This window comes from Dasypus novemcinctus, chromosome 22, assembly GCF_030445035.2.
Source record: "Dasypus novemcinctus isolate mDasNov1 chromosome 22, mDasNov1.1.hap2, whole genome shotgun sequence".
Taxonomy (NCBI): domain Eukaryota; kingdom Metazoa; phylum Chordata; class Mammalia; order Cingulata; family Dasypodidae; genus Dasypus; species Dasypus novemcinctus.
Genome location: NC_080694.1, coordinates 59,194,737 through 59,210,970, shown reverse-complemented (window position 1 = coordinate 59,210,970; position 16,234 = coordinate 59,194,737). Strand labels below are relative to the sequence as shown.

General features: G+C 40.3%; 3 protein-coding genes and 1 pseudogene across 3 annotated transcripts; 2 read left to right on the top strand and 2 right to left on the bottom strand.

The window, feature by feature from the left end:
- Positions 1 to 3,082: 3,082 nt before the first annotated feature.
- Positions 3,083 to 3,196, top strand: LOC111765380 (U6 spliceosomal RNA; annotated as a pseudogene).
- A 576-nt stretch (positions 3,197 to 3,772) lies between these two features.
- Positions 3,773 to 4,234, bottom strand: LOC101438004 (histone H2A type 1). Its single transcript, XM_004463515.4, has one exon. It carries the CDS (start codon positions 4,198 to 4,200, stop codon positions 3,808 to 3,810), a length of 393 nt encoding a protein of 130 aa, XP_004463572.1. The 5' UTR covers positions 4,201 to 4,234; the 3' UTR covers positions 3,773 to 3,807.
- A 274-nt stretch (positions 4,235 to 4,508) lies between these two features.
- LOC101436727 (histone H2B type 1-K) lies at positions 4,509 to 4,960 on the top strand. Its single transcript, XM_004463512.4, has one exon. The coding sequence runs from the start codon at positions 4,534 to 4,536 to the stop codon at positions 4,912 to 4,914; it is 381 nt and encodes a 126-aa protein (XP_004463569.1). The 5' UTR covers positions 4,509 to 4,533; the 3' UTR covers positions 4,915 to 4,960.
- Positions 4,961 to 11,126: 6,166 nt separating this feature from the next.
- LOC101437154 (histone H2B type 1-C/E/F/G/I) lies at positions 11,127 to 11,584 on the bottom strand. Its single transcript, XM_004463513.4, has one exon. The coding sequence runs from the start codon at positions 11,564 to 11,566 to the stop codon at positions 11,186 to 11,188; it is 381 nt and encodes a 126-aa protein (XP_004463570.2). The 5' UTR covers positions 11,567 to 11,584; the 3' UTR covers positions 11,127 to 11,185.
- Positions 11,585 to 16,234: the final 4,650 nt, after the last annotated feature.

Genomic DNA, 16,234 nt, shown 5'->3' with positions numbered 1-16,234 from the left:
ATTCTCTGTAACAGGTCCTGTAAACGTGTTCAAATTAAGAAAAAATTCTCCTGTCTAATCAAGGGACTGAAGTTACCGCGCCTATCAGGCTGACTTGTATTTTGCATGCTTGAAGTGTTTTGGATGTTTGCCCACCGCAGGCAAGTCATCTCCTCTTTCCACCTTGTCGGGCATTTTAAACGCCTTTATGTGAACTGTAACTATAGCCCTTGCTTCTCTTCTCCCCGGGCAACTTTTCAATAAATCTTAAGCCAAGGTGAATTGTGGCAGGTGTTGTTGTGTAACTGGATTTTTATTTTGTTTAATTTTAATTGACTTAAATTTAAAACCTGATACTCCATTCAGCCAACGGCCAAGGAGGAGAAAATTTCAGCAAATGCTCTGATTGGGTGACATTAAGTTTCCATTTTAGATAGAAGGGTCTTTTAAAATGGGGAGCAGATACTCACTGCTAAGTGTGGTGTGGTGTCCATTCTAGTAAGCTATGTCTATTGGACTGAACCTTGTTTTATCACTGCGTATTGCGTATGAGAACCCTGTAGGGTGTGTTTCATTTTCTCAAACAACCCCTGCAGGTCAATTGTTTTTGTCTTCTGGGCTAGTCCTTCTTTAAAAGGAGTCTTCACCCAATGCAGGAGGCCACTTTATTTTACTTATCATACTTTCAAGTCAGATCCTGGGAATCTCCTAATCCAAGCAGTTTTCATGATTTAGTAAAGTTTAATTCTAACCCTGACAGCTGTCCCACATCCAAAATGTTCATAAAGATTTTGCCTTTTAACATCTTTCAGTATGTGGAGCATCCTGGCAGTCTGGCTTTTCTTAAATTAAACAATGTGGAAGGAGAAAGGCATTTCATGAAAAGAAGGAAAGCCAGAAAGTGATCAGGTATTTTTGGAAACTAGGTATCTTTCAAGAAAGTCTGAGCTTAGAAAATCATGTAATAACTATAGAGGCTAAGAGGAGTAAAAGATTAAAGTGTCTATTTGCTTGATTATTAAATTAAGGTTGTCAGCTGCAACACTGAGACTGAATAGAAATTTATCTTTTCGGTGCTAAAATGTGATTTTTTTCTTGTTAGGATTCAGTGTCAGAAAAAAAAATGAGACTTGGGTAATGAAAAATGTTACTGCCATGATATCAGTATTATAAAGGATGAAAGGCCACAAATGAATTATAGGAAATTGTAGTTAATTCTCTTGCTGTTTACTATTGATTTATGGTACCAGGCAGACTTCATGAATTTACTTGTTAACTTGTAGGTTAGAGATGCAAATAATTTCTGTCCAGTGGAAGAGATACAACTCCCAACACTTATGGCCTATTATAATACAGTAATTTTTAATATAATATCTAATTTGGTTCTTTTATCCTCACATTCCATCATTAGATTGTCTATAAGTAACTTCTTAAGTGATCTTTGAACCTACCACAATGTATTGTTTCATCCATTGATGAATTAAACTCTTTTGACACTTGTTCATTTTATATTTGCTGAGTCATTATTTTACCTTTTTGCAAATAGGTTAACAAGAGATGTTATGGGACTTGTGCTGGCCCTACCACATTCTTATTTAGACCTGGGAAATTGAACTCCTGTCCACCAAAGACAATAAAGAAATCATTCTTGTTCACCACATTAAGGGTAGGTGGAAATTCAGACTCCTCAGGCATGGGCTTTCTGAGGACACCAAGGGACTGGCTTTGTTCACAGCAGGACAGTTCTGAAAACTTTTAAGAAATATCCAGAACTTGAAAATTCGGTAAAAAGATGACTGCCTGTCCTTTCATTGCCATATGAGAGTATTCTATCAGGTCTGCCCAAGTGTCTAATATTTTAGAGAAATACGTTTCTGTTGAACGCAGTCTCTCTGAAGTTAGCTCTTAACGTATTGGAAATTGATAATTTGCTATACTTTTTGTCCATTACAGTTGAAAATTATCAGTTTAGTAGAAAAGATAATCCTCAATTATAATAATGTCATTGGAAATTTCCTTTTTGATGTAACTTCACCCTTTGACCTTAGTTCAATCTTTTTTCTTTCACAAACTGCATTTTCTTTGCAATCTCTTATATTCCTTTAAACCAGCTGTATCTTCCTGATGGTTCATTTAGAGACGAATTTGAAACAGATTCATTACGTATTTGAGATTTTAGTGTTAGTTTACATTTTGAAAACTTCAGTAAGACAATGATATGAAAGATCTATTTCTTCCTGTGAAAAGTCAGGTCTGTATTTGTGTTTTTACACAATTGAGCCCCACTAAGTGGACTGAGAGTCCATTAAGAAGATACCCATCTCCCTGGGTCTCCCTAGACTTTAGCCCACAAATTTGAGAAATATATTTGTTGCCCTTTCCTTCTTCTTCCAAAGACCCTTTATATGTGAACACATTACATATTTGGAAATAAAGATGCTTGTTAAGAGGTAAGTCCACTCGCCAGCAATGGCATTCCTCCTTCCCAGAAGCTATTCCACACCCCCTCCCCCCAAATGTACTTTCCGAATTGAAGCAACCTGGGCAGTGAGATGTTCCCCTAAAAGGAAATAACAGAATAGTATATACCATTATATATATCTGTTATGAACCACAAACTAGATCCTATGTCAGAAAAGCCCAGTGGGAACTTCTAATTCCAGTCCAAAAAATTCCTGAGTATAGTTATTCAACAGGTTAGTTAAAATAAGCACATGCAGTGACAGCAGGTAAAATGGGTGGCCCTGAAAAGAGCTTATTTCAATTCAGCATTAACAGTAGCCTTGATTTATCAAGGATGCAGCACTTGAGCTACTTGCAGTTGTCGCTGGCCCCATTGGTGGCCAGTTGCCTGCTCGGGGCCTTGTCAACTGAAGTTTGCATTGTATGAACCATGAGGACAGGGCAGAAATGGAAAATGGCAGGTGTGATAATACTGTGCTCTCTGATCTTTTCTATAGGAGCAGGTTAGGTTATTCTTATGTCCTGCCCTGTGATCTAATTGGTTCTCTGATGGTCCGTTAAAGATTGATTAATTTTCTAATCAAATTTTCTTTCTAGGTCAGTGCTCTTACAAATTGTCCATAAAACCTACTTTTCATTTGTGCTGGCTTCAGCAGCACATATACTAAAATTAGAATGATATAGATAAGATTAGCATGGCCCCATGTGCAAGAATGACATGCAAAAGCTAGTTTTCATTTGGCACTGATTTTATTGTACTCGGCTCACTGAGTTTTACTTAAGAAAAATATCCAACGCAAAACTCCAACTGGTATGAAGTTAAAAAGCCCACCCTGAAAAGATTGGCCAATTCTTTGTTCTTTCTACTTTTATTCATGTTTTAAGTCTTTTCTTACTTCACAGCTTATTTATAATTCTACATATTCATGTGTGTATGTATAAGCCATGCACAATTCAAAGTATAAACATACTTACACCCTATGGTTGCATTTGCATTTTATGAAGTCCTAGTTCATGAAAAAGTTTGCAATTTCTTCTCACTCACTGACAAATTGCTTGTTTCAGCCAACTGGGGCGCCAGGAACTTTCCCCAGATTTTCTTAAATATGTTACATAGGTAAACCGTGGTCAAGTTTTATGAACTGACAGTTGGGACCAGAGCAACATGCAATTTCCACTTCAAATAGAACTTTTACACAAAGAAGCGAAGATGGGTAAATAAAAGCTTACCAAATAGGGAGGGGAATTTAAACAGGTTATCTAGACCTTAGGTTTAGATGTATTGCAGCACTTTCTAGAAGAAGTGGGCGGCTCTGAAAAGAGCCTTTGATTATCGCGGAGATAGAGAGTGAGCTAACTGGCGGCTCACTTGCCCTTGGCCTTGTGGTGGCTCTCGGTCTTCTTGGGCAGCAGCACGGCCTGGATGTTGGGCAGCACGCCGCCCTGCGCGATGGTGACCTTGCCCAGCAGCTTGTTGAGCTCCTCGTCGTTGCGGATGGCCAGCTGCAGGTGGCGCGGGATGATGCGCGTCTTCTTGTTGTCGCGGGCCGCGTTGCCCGCCAGCTCGAGGATCTCGGCCGTCAGGTACTCGAGCACGGCGGCCAGGTAGACCGGGGCGCCGGCGCCGACCCGCTCGGCGTAGTTGCCCTTGCGCAGCAGGCGGTGCACGCGGCCCACGGGGAACTGCAGGCCGGCCCGCGACGAGCGCGTCTTGGCCTTGGCGCGCGCCTTGCCGCCCTGCTTGCCGCGTCCGGACATGGTGGCTACTACGGGTAGAAAGCTTTCTAACCACAGAAACAGGAAAGAAATGCGCTAACTCCGAGCATAAGTACTTATTTATAGTGCTGGGTAGAAGTGTACTATGCAAAGTTTGATTGGTTAGAAATCATCTTTTGAGAAGCCAACCAATAAGAACGTATATATGATGCACCTAATTTGCATATTCCTCGTATACTAATATAGTGTATTGTCAAATCAGAAATCGACATTTTGTAAGCCCTCATTTGCATAGAAGGCATATAAATAACGGAGCGTGTACGCAGAAGTGCTCACTTTACATTCTTTCATCTATTTTGGGTAATTCTTTCCAACATGCCTGAGCCGGCCAAGTCCGCTCCTGCCCCGAAGAAGGGCTCCAAGAAGGCGGTGACCAAGGCGCAGAAGAAGGACGGCAAGAAGCGCAAGCGCAGCCGCAAGGAGAGCTACTCGGTCTACGTCTACAAGGTGCTCAAGCAGGTGCACCCCGACACCGGCATCTCGTCCAAGGCCATGGGCATCATGAACTCCTTCGTCAACGACATCTTCGAGCGCATCGCGGGCGAGGCGTCGCGCCTGGCGCATTACAACAAGCGCTCGACCATCACGTCGCGGGAGATCCAGACGGCCGTGCGCCTGCTGCTGCCCGGGGAGCTGGCCAAGCACGCCGTGTCCGAGGGCACCAAGGCCGTCACCAAGTACACCAGCGCCAAGTAAACCATTTTTACTCTAATCCCAAAGGCTCTTTTCAGAGCCACTTAAATTTTTTTAAAAAGAGTTGCAATACGGTTTTTGTGGAAATTATTGTTTGAAATGGCAGTGCTTGTGAGGTACTCAAGGATTTGGAAATTTGGGTGTACAATATTGTAAAATCACAAAAGCGTTTTTTAAAGCGTGCTTTGTATTTGGTAGATTGTGCAATTTTGATCCGGTCTCCTAAGGTAGAGTCGCCCGGCAATGTAAGGCTGTCAGCTTAGCTGCAGTCTTTTCTGTTTGAGTTGTAGCTGAAAGGAAAAGTTTATAATATGTAAATATCTTTTCTAAGTACTCCTGCCAGCTAGCCTGTTGCCCTCAAGCAATATTTATAAGTGAGAATTGTAATTCCATTTTCACTAGTTGGTTTTGTCCTGCCTTTTCATATCCCTAATCCAATTCATTTTAATATTTATAAAAGGAATTTCCCAGTCTTCTCAGAACTGATGCTTTTGACTGCTTTTGGGGGCCAGTAAATGAACGCGGAAGTTGGTGGTGCGGAGATTGGAATTCCCTGCTTCCCCCCCTTTTTTTCTTAAAAGTCTTAAAAGGACCGATAAAACCATATACATGTATTTATTCATAAAGAGCTAGTGTATCATACCAGACAACGGCTATGGTTGGAGCTTTTTTAATTTTACACTGGCCAATTTATTAAAGGGTTTCTGGCCTGTTCGAGATTAAGACGTGCTACTTATATTTGTGAATTACTGTTTTATACTGAATATTGTATGGATTTTCATTTATCATTCCTCGGTGGCTTGATTTAAGCAATTTGTCTAAATCTAAAAGATGTTACTTATTGTAGCAAGGTAATAGTGTTAGTTTTCAGTTAGGCAGGTGGCCGGGGGTTGCGTAGCAAGGGAAAGGTGGACTGTTCTGGTTTCTTTGCCTGATATTTGTTCACAGCAAGGAGCACAGATTCTATTATAACATCATCCACAGGATGTGACACATTTCAAACTGTCTTATCCATTTCACTTCTTGGTTCCCCTCAACCTCACGCCAAATCATTTCTCTCCTCACTTTGATCTGCCCTTGGTGAAGGATGAGACCAAAACTCAGTTCCTTGCAACATGGCCTCTCTGTACAGGACAGCTCACAAATTAATGGCAGTTGGAGTCTTCCAGAGACAGCACGGGAGAAGAGGAAAGGAGCCAGTCCTTTTGTCACTCAATCTCGGAAATGGCATGCTGGCACTTTGGCTACATTCTGTTCCCTAGAAGCAAATTAAAATCCAGCCCACATCAAGGGGCTTGTGTACTGCAAGGGCACGAATGGCCGAAAGCTGCACTGGCAGACATCTGAGAGGCTCCCTACCTCTGACCAATAGAGTAAGAAAGAAGTGATGGTGTCCTCACTTCCAAGATTTGGTTAGCAAAGCCACTGCCGCTTCTGTTTGGTTCCCTGCCACTCCTGGATCACTAGCTCTTGGGGAAGCGAATTCCCTTGTTGTGAGCAGCCTGCAGAGAGGCCCCCGAGTCTGAGAACTGAGGCCTTCCTTTTTTCTCTGCTTCACATTCCCCGCCCCACCCCACTTTCTATACTCTCTCTAGGATGCAGCAGCTGATACTCTGCAAACTTTTTTTTTTTTTTTTTTTTTTTTTTTTTGCCAGCTGGATCCCTGTCAGGTTCTAGAAATAGGAGTTTTAGGGATGCTGGAAGGGAGGTCAAAGAGGGAACTTGCTGCTCCTGTCAGCATCAGCCCAGAAATGGTCTTGCACTCTGGTGGGCGGGTCCATTTCTCAGGTTCCTTTCCTCTACTTAGCTGCAGCTTTATCCCCCTCCTAAAGAGTTCTCCCCAAGAAGCTTCTAACTTCTAGTATCTCCTCTCTTTTCCTGTGCGCCTCCAGTCCCCCATGTGACTGCTGCTTCCCTTCCATTGTCTCAGAAACAAATCAGGGTCAAGTTTTGCTTTTCATTCTTCCGTTACCTATGAAATTTTTATGAAATTATCTGTCTTAAAATAGCTAACGGTTCTCCGTTTTCCTGACTGTGCCTTGAATGAGACATGGCACCAAGCCTCCCTGGATTTATTTTTTTTTTTTTTTTAAGATTTATTTTTATTTATTTAATTCCCCTCCCCTCCCCCGGTTGTCTGTTTTCTGTGTCTTTTTGCTGCGTCTTGTTTCTTTGTCCGCTTCTGTTGTTGTCAGCGGCACGGGAATCTGTGTTTCTTTTTGTTGCATCATCTTGTTGTGTCAGCTCTCCGTGTGTGCGGTGCCATTCCTGGGCAGGCTGCACTTTCTTTCGTGCTGGGCGGCTCTCCTTATGGGTGCACTCCTTGCGCGTGGGGCTCCCCTACGCGGCCTCCCTGGATTTAAAGGGCTAGTACTACTTTCCATTTTAAAGGATTTACTTATTGAATGCTCTCTCACATCAGGCACTTAGATGATCAGATGTGACACTGTCCTGTCCTCAAGAAGCTTACAGGCTGGACAGGGTTTATCAACAGCAGTTCCCACAGGTAGGTAAAGCATTTATTCCAGAAGAGAGAACTTTTTTTGATGGCAGCCTACAGGTCTCTAGAAGATGGGATTTCCTCCCATAGCTTAATCAAGCCTCCCTTTTTGGTTGACTTGTCAGGACACATCAATGTGGATAAAGAATGCACTAGGTTAAGAGATACAGGCTTGTGTTATGGAGAAGAGATGATATATCTAAAAAGACTGTAAAGTGTTGAGAAATCTAAAGCTGTGTAGCAATTTGGAATTCTATCAAGACATCTTTGAAAGAATAGAGCATCCAAAGGCTATGGTTGAAATTTGAGTTCTACCATCTAAATAAGCTTTATTTCTCACACCCTCTGCTTGTAAAATAAGAGATTATTAATATAAACTGACATTTTTGGGAAAATAAATGCAATGACAATAAAAGTCAAACAAATATTTTAGAATTCATGAAAGTATTAGGGACATTATGAAGTTAATTTTTCCTTTAATCATTACAGATAATGAATACAAGCTTTTTGAAATGGTACCTATTCCAATCAGAAATAATAATAGTACTACAATGAATGAAGCACTCTTCCATGAAATTAGATTTTGTGGTGTTAAAAACCAGTACAAAGGAAGTGGACTTGACCCAGTGGATAGGGCTTCCGTCTACCATATGGGAGGTCCTCGGTTCAAACCCCGGGCCTCCTTGACTGTTTGGAGCTGGCCCAGGTGCAGTGGTGATGCGCGCAAGGAGTGGCTTACCATCCCCCATAGGGGAGCTTTACATGCAAGGAGTGCATCCCATAAGAAGAGCCGCCCAATGCAAAAGAAAGTGCAGGAATGGCAGCACACACACAGAGAGCTGACTCAGCAAGATGAAGCAACAAAAAGAAACACAGATTCCTAGGCCGCAGACAAAAAGAACACGCAGCAAATGGACACAGAGAACAGACCACTGAGAGGGGGGGAAGGGAGAGAAATAACTTTAACCAAAAAAAATCAATACAAAGCAAAAAAAAATGACATATATTTTCATTTCTCAAAGTAAGAACAATTTCATAATTATATGAGCCTGCAATATTTAGGATAAATTTATAATATTTACAACAATTTATGTATTTACCTGTTTAAATTTAACTGTATATAGTTATAATCCTAAAGAATATCAATGAATACATTAATTGATCATTCTTAAACTTATGTAGGTGAATTCATTTCCCTGCAGTATGACTAATTCCCACAAATGTAGTGAGTGGCTTAAAACAATACAAATTTATTATTACACAGTTCTGTACATTAGAAATGGGACACATGATCCCGCTGAGCAAATCAAGGTGTCAGCAGGGCTGCATTTCTCTCTGGAGCTCTAGGGGAGAATCCCTATCTTTCCCAAGTCACCTAGCCTGCCAGGATTCCTTGGCTCTTGGCCATGTACCTCCATCTTCAAAGCCGGTCATCTCCAGGCAGTTCCTTCTCAGGCTGGCATATCTGCTTCTCTATTTGATTTCCCATTTCCACTTTTAAAAGACACTTGTGATTACATTAGACCTTCTGGGATAACCCAGGGAAACCTCTATATTGAAAGGTAGTTGATTAGCAAAGAGAATTGCATCCACAAATTCCATTCCCTTTTGCCCTTGTACCCCAACATGAATATGGTTCTCAGACATACTTGGGATGAAATTATTCTGCCTTCCCCAGTGGATCACAGAATATTTTTATAATTTGATGAAAGATCTGCACATTCCATTCTGGTAGGGGAAAGTCCACATGGATACATTTATGGAAATAATTTCAGAGAGTTCAGGCTCTCTCCTTGGTTTAGATATCTCCTTCTAGGACAAATGAGAGCAGAACTTAACCATTTATATAACAATATAAGCTCTCACACGTAGTTACCAGGTATATATACTTTTTATTCTCTTCTATTTTCCTGTTGCTTTCCTTCTTTGTGTGCTTGGGTGGTTGGAATGTTTATGCATTCTTTGTGTGTTTTTTGATCCTGTGTGAATTACCTGTGCATAGAGAGTGGGAATTCTGTTATTCATTAAGTAAATTAAAAGAGAATATAGAATAGATAGTATTATTTTTTCCTGCCTAGATTCAAATTCTAAAAGAAAAAAAAAATTGCACATACATTATTGGCATTTATTGCACATGGTGTGCCATTCACAGCTAGTTTATAGATGCATAAAGTGCAAATTTTCAGTCAACTTTATGTGTCTTCATAGGCCAGGACAGTGGTACTGTTTTATAACTATTGACTATTGACTTACATAAACCAAGTAATTGTTTAAACAGTATATATTTTTTGCATTAAAGTATAGAAATAAACTGTTTCTTCCCTCAACTGCTAGAACCATAAGCCACGATGTCTAACTAATTAGATAAATCTTTGAAAGATTCTCACTGCAAATTTTTGGGAACATCCTGGTGTCAGTTAATGTTCACACTTCACTCCTTTTTCAGGCAAATTGATTTTCCCCCTCCCACTGATACTCTGAGGAGAATGATAATGTTCTTAAGCAAGTAAACTTGCTAGTCTGGAGTAGTATAATGAGTAAGCATTTCCTTCCCAGCAGGATAGCCCAACCGGACTACAACACCCAGTTCCTCTTTAATTCTTACACAGCCAATGTGCAAACGCCATTAAGTCTGGGACTACTGCCAGTCTTGTAGCTAAAGCAGGCAATGGAAGCAAGGCAGACCTTTTCCATAATGTGCGCCCAAGTATATTTCGCTTTCCAACACTCAAAAAATAAGGAAAATTTTATGCTTTCAAAAAGACCAAGGTCGTTAAAGGTGAACGCTGGATTCACTATCTCAAACTAAAATCAAGGTGATCAATATTGAGATACAACAGCAATTTAACTTGAAAAGACTGTGTCTTTGTAGTTTCTGTAAATTAATAGAATGAGGGCGATCGGTAGGCTGGTGAGGCTGTCAAGGCATTATCAATTTCTCAGTATTAAAAAAATAAAAGGCGAGATGGACTCAGAAAAAAACTCGCACTTAACAGAAATGGACGGACGAGAAAATGCAGAGCCAATATTTCTTTACATTCTGTGGCCACACTAGTGAGAACTGGGAGACTGTAGATTATGGGTTCTGATTTTGCGCGCCTTGTCTGCGACACGAGGGAGAGTAGGCTGGAGAATTTTATTCATCTCACTACAACGTAAAATGATGATGAGTGCCTGCTTCAGGAAAGAGAGAATGCAAAGTTAAACATTAGGAAATACATTGTTCCATTAATGGAAAGCAGCAGTAGCTGCCTCCCGAGGTTATAGATCCAAAAAGAATCTTAGAGGGTTTTGTGCAAAAATTAGGGGTGGGAGTTACAGAACCGGAAGGTACAATAACCGAACACGTGGGCGAGCAGTAAAGTGGCGGCGCGCGAAGGAAAACGTCATTACCTCCATAAGCCCGGGCTCTTGAATTTACTTATTTTCTGCAGTGTCACATTTCATGAAATGAGAAAACATCTCCTTGGCGTTTTATTTTTCAGGAAGGGCAATCGCGAGAAAATGCTTATCCAGTTAAAAATAACCGCTCCCAAGGGAGGGAACTCTTTAAGAACAAGACTAGTGCAGCCCATCTAGCTTCCAACCTTGAACACTGCCCACCTCCTAAACCCGTGCGTAACCCCGAGAACAGGTTGCGCTGGCGCACAGCTCTTTACTAGATCATACCTTCAACGCCAATGATCGGGAGCAGTGACCAGCTCTGACTGTGACATTGTGAGTGGCTCTGAAAAGAGCCTTTGGGGTGAGGTGAAAGGCGCTTCCTGGGCGCGCCTACTTGGAGCTGGTGTACTTGGTGACGGCCTTGGTGCCCTCGGACACGGCGTGCTTGGCCAGCTCCCCGGGCAGCAGCAGGCGCACGGCCGTCTGGATCTCCCGCGACGTGATGGTCGAGCGCTTGTTGTAATGCGCCAGGCGCGACGCCTCGCCCGCGATGCGCTCGAAGATGTCGTTGACGAAGGAGTTCATGATGCCCATGGCCTTGGACGAGATGCCGGTGTCGGGGTGCACCTGCTTGAGCACCTTGTAGACGTAGACGGCGTAGCTCTCCTTGCGGCTGCGCTTGCGCTTCTTGCCGTCCTTCTTCTGCGCCTTGGTCACAGCCTTTTTGGAGCCCTTCTTCGGGGCGGGCGCCGACTTGGCGGGCTCAGGCATTTCTCCAACGTTTTAGTCTCTTGAAAAAAAAGAAATGAAGTAGAGGCTGTGCGATCCTGCTTATTTATAGACGGACTTATGCAAATGAAGACTTCGGTTGCCCCCTCCGCTGATTCGACGGATCCTTACAGGGCCGTATGTAAATGAAGGATTCTAGAACTACGCTCCTATTGGCTGTGTCACAAGCGCCATCTCCACCAGTCAGGCAGCGTCTCTAACCTAGTTCCTGCTGTGTAGGCTTGTTCCTTTTATACTGAACAGAAGCTTGTTAATTTTAGAAAGTAGGAGTCGCTCTCACCTGTGCTTTGAAAAGCCAGGAAAGATAAGCTCGTGGCACAGTTAGGTCCCGGAATTGCTACGCCCCTTTACAGTTACTGGAAAACTAGATTTTTACATTTGAATGGAGTTTCTAGACTAGTAAGAGAGAAAGGAAGAACTGAGAAGACAATCCCGGGGTCAGTACCTTCACCGCGTATAAAGTGCACATGGGAAAAAAAGTAGAGGAATAAGATCTCAGAGAGAAAGCAAAATATCGTCCCTTAAGGGCAGATAAGAATGGAAATAATAATGGAAAGGGGCGAAATCACAGTTTAGCCGCAGAGCAAGAATCAGGAATAGTCCTTTAGGGTGACTGGCGAAAAAAACTAAAATGGAAGAGGCTGATACTGAACGGCATTATTTTTAATTTATTTTATTATTTGGTTTGTCTGCAGCAGGCTTCTTCACTTGTTCTCTCCTTTCGGCAGGGAGCGTGTCCTTCCTAAACGTGACCATTTGTCTGAAATTCTCCATTACCCCCAGGAATCCACGGGCTACACGTCTCCACCAGCGACAGGAGGACATCCAAGGAGCGCACTCCTGACTTCATTTGTCTCATCTTTGTGCCACAAAACATTACATGTCCTTCTCACGTTATTGATGAGAAGGAATTGGGCCCGAAGATGTATTCAAATTCTTTATTTCATTTTGTTGTTGCTTTTCTTTTCTACAGCAACTTTTATTGAAATCGAAATTGTTAAATTGTACACTTTAAATGGGTGAATTCTATGGTATGTGAATTAGATTTTTTATTTTCTATAAACATATATTTAATATATTCACTGAGTTGTGCAATTAATTTAAACACCAGAGTCAATTTTAGAACAATTACATCACCTCCCCCAAAACGATCCCCTAACCAGCAGTCACTCCCCATTTCCCTCAGCCCTTCCAGCACTAGGCAACTACTACTTTCTGTTCTATGCGTTTGCCTGTTATGGACACTTTAGACAAGAGGAATCATCAATATGTGGTATTTTGATGATTGACTTCTTTCACTTAATGTTTTCAAGGGCTATCCATGCTGTAACATCAGTTGTGGGAATCCAGGGCCCCCACTGCCCCTCCTTAACTGAAACACAGCCCAAAGTTGTAGCTGCCTGTGTGACGTGGACTCTACTTTAAAAAGTAACAAGCCTTCCCAGAGGAAGAAGAGTGTACAGACGGTACTGTAAGCGCTAATCTCTAAATTAATACTCCCTTCCTGGTATAACATCACCAGACACCTCATTTGTGCGCTTCATGTAACTCTAACAAAAACTCTGGCCTCATACCTTATGGAATATCTTTGCTCTGAGACTCCTTACAGTGTTCCTCCTTTTCTCACCTCTTTGCAGAGCACTACCTTCCTAGTATGGACTGCTGCCATCAGAGACTGTCTACTGTCCAGCTAATGTCTGAGTGCCAAGTGTGTTCTTTGGTCTTGAGGCCACCCCGACCAGTGCCCATCATGAGCTGGTGGGAACACAGTATTTCAGATATTTTTTTTGACAAATAATATTCATTGTATGGACATCTCATATATTATTTATGCATTCATCAGATGGGCGTTTGGATTGTTTGCACTTTGGGGCCTTTATGAATAATGATGCTATGAATATTTGTGTACGAGGGTTTGTGTGGACATATGTCTTCACTTCTCTTCAGTATATTCCTAGAAGTAGAATTACTGATTAATATGATAATTCCAGGAATTCTAATTCCTTCGAGGAACTGTGAGACCATTTTCCAAAGTGGTTGTACCTTTTTTTTTTTGAAAAGCCAATCCCAAATATATTTGGAAAGATGACCCCAAATAGCCAAAACCATATTGAAAAACAAGGACAAAGTTAGAGGGCTCATATTTCTTGACATTAAAATTTTCATGAAGCTACAAGGTTGCACCATTTTCCTATGCCATCAACTGTGTATGAGAGTTCCAATTTCTCCACATACTCACCAAAACTTACCTTTCTTTTTTATTATACCATCTTCCAATATATATATAGTTCTTAAATCATTTTATTAATATATATTAATAAAGCATACAATCATTCCAAAGTGTACAATCAGTGCCATTTGGTATAATACATAGTTGTGCATTCATCACTTAAATCAATATTAGAGCATTTTCAATCTTCCAATAATAATAATAATAAACAAAAAAAGATTTAAAAAATTAATCACCTCTTAATCTCTCTATGCTTCCCCCTACTGTACATAGCTGCTATTTCTGGCTATTCTTGCACATTTGTTTATTTTTTTAAAGCAGTTTTATTGAGATATATTCACATAACATACACTGTATCCAAAGTATATAATCAATGATCAGTGGTTTTAGTATAGTCAAAATGTTGTGCATGCATCACCACAAAAAAATTTTTAGAACAATTATTCCAAATGAAAACTTCACACCCCTTAGCAGTCACTTCTTAATCCCTCTATCCTTCCCCAGCCCTACATAACTAACTACTACTCTAATTCCATCTTTTAAATTGATTTACATTCACATGTTATACAGATGGAATCATAATATGTAGTACTTTGTGTCTGGTTTCTTTTACTTTGTGTTATGGTGTGTTTTTTTGTTTTGGTTTGGTTTTTTGTCTGATATTAACATCTTTTAACATTACCATTCATTTGTTGAGTTTCAAAGAAAAGCAGTCTTATATATGCAATATTACCCATCTTCACATGTTTTACTATGCTATACAGTCCCATTTTTCATTTTGTAGCTTTCCTTCTAGTAATATATATGACCTTAGACTTTTCCTTTCAACTACTGTAATACCCTTATAATAGCACTGCTAGTTACAAATATTATAATGTGCTTTCACCTTATTTCTTCCAATTTAGCCTATTTAGGAATGTTCGGAATAGTTAACAAGCTTTTATGTATTCAATTATGTAATCTTAAAAAAAAACCCTACTTGATAGGTATTACTATATTTTCCATTTTGCAGAAAAGGAATTTAGACCACCTGAGACATGGTACCTCCACCAAGATGGCACCTCTGGAACAATTTAGGGGCCTCTGGCTTCAGAGTCTAGGCCTTTCTCCAGAAGACACCTCCTGCCCTGTGCTGTTTTATCATAAAGAGGGAAATGCTTATTGTTGACGATGTTGCTTGTTTTGGTTTTAAAAAGCAAAGGGGCTAGGGCCTTTCTTTAATAACAGAAATTTTTAAAAATGAAAAAATATTTTGTTCTACAGTTACTTAATCCATGGAGAGAGAACATCAAAATTGAATCCACAGAAAGTGACAGTGACAGGAAAAAAAAAACCACAACAACAGTGGAAGGAGAGGAAAAGGGATAGAATGGGGTAAACACAAAGAAAGAAATTCGCCCAAAGAGAATGAAATAGTATCTTGGTAACACAGAAAATATAAAAAGGAAAACCCTGGGGACAGGAACACAGAGATACAATCTGCAATTGCAAGAAGGCAAAGAAAGAAAAAGGCAAATGGAGGCCCTAGCAAGAATTATATGTATTAGAGGATCACTTGTTAGGTGGCTTGAGACATACTATCGGATTTTAATGAAATAATATAGCTATTGTGATTTTTTAAATTGTTGCTAAAGACTGTAAAACTCCTGCATTTTCAGATGTATTTGAACAAAAATGAAGTTATGTCATACAAATAGAAAAGAAAATGTCATGTGAAAATTTAATGCTAAGAACCACTCAGTAGAACTGGTGAGATTCCTTATCCTTCATTAAGGAGATTTTTAAAATTCTTATAATATTGTATACATACAAAAACATTTGTATAGCATAAAGAATTAGAACAAATCCCTGGTACTCATAATCCAGTTTAAGAACTAGAATGTCGATATTAAATTTACTAAATCCGGTATAACTCTAATTCCATCTCCTTTCTCCCCTGCTCCCCACTCTCCCAGAGATAAACCACTATCCTGCATTTTGTGTTAATAAGCCCTTTTGTTTACCTTAGATTTTCACCATCTAAGTATAGATCCAGATGTCATAGGTTATCTAATTTTGCCTATGTTTTTCTTCATGTAAATGGAGTCATAGCTGTATATCTTTTATGATTTGCCTTTTTCATTCAAACAAATGTTTCTGGAGATCCATTCATATTGCTGTATATATCCTAATCCCATCATTTCCACTGCTAATTAGTAACATTGATATACCTAATTTACTGTAACAGATATTTATGTAGTGTCTTTTGGGATTATTGAGGAAAATGCTGCCATAAACTTTCTTGTACATGTTTCCTGATGTAGATGTCCATGCATTTCTCTATGATAGATAGCACTTTCTGGAAAACTGATCTTTTGAAGCAGTGGATTCATAGCTCTATTATAGCAACATAGTATTTCCTTGTGTTATAATTGGTTGAC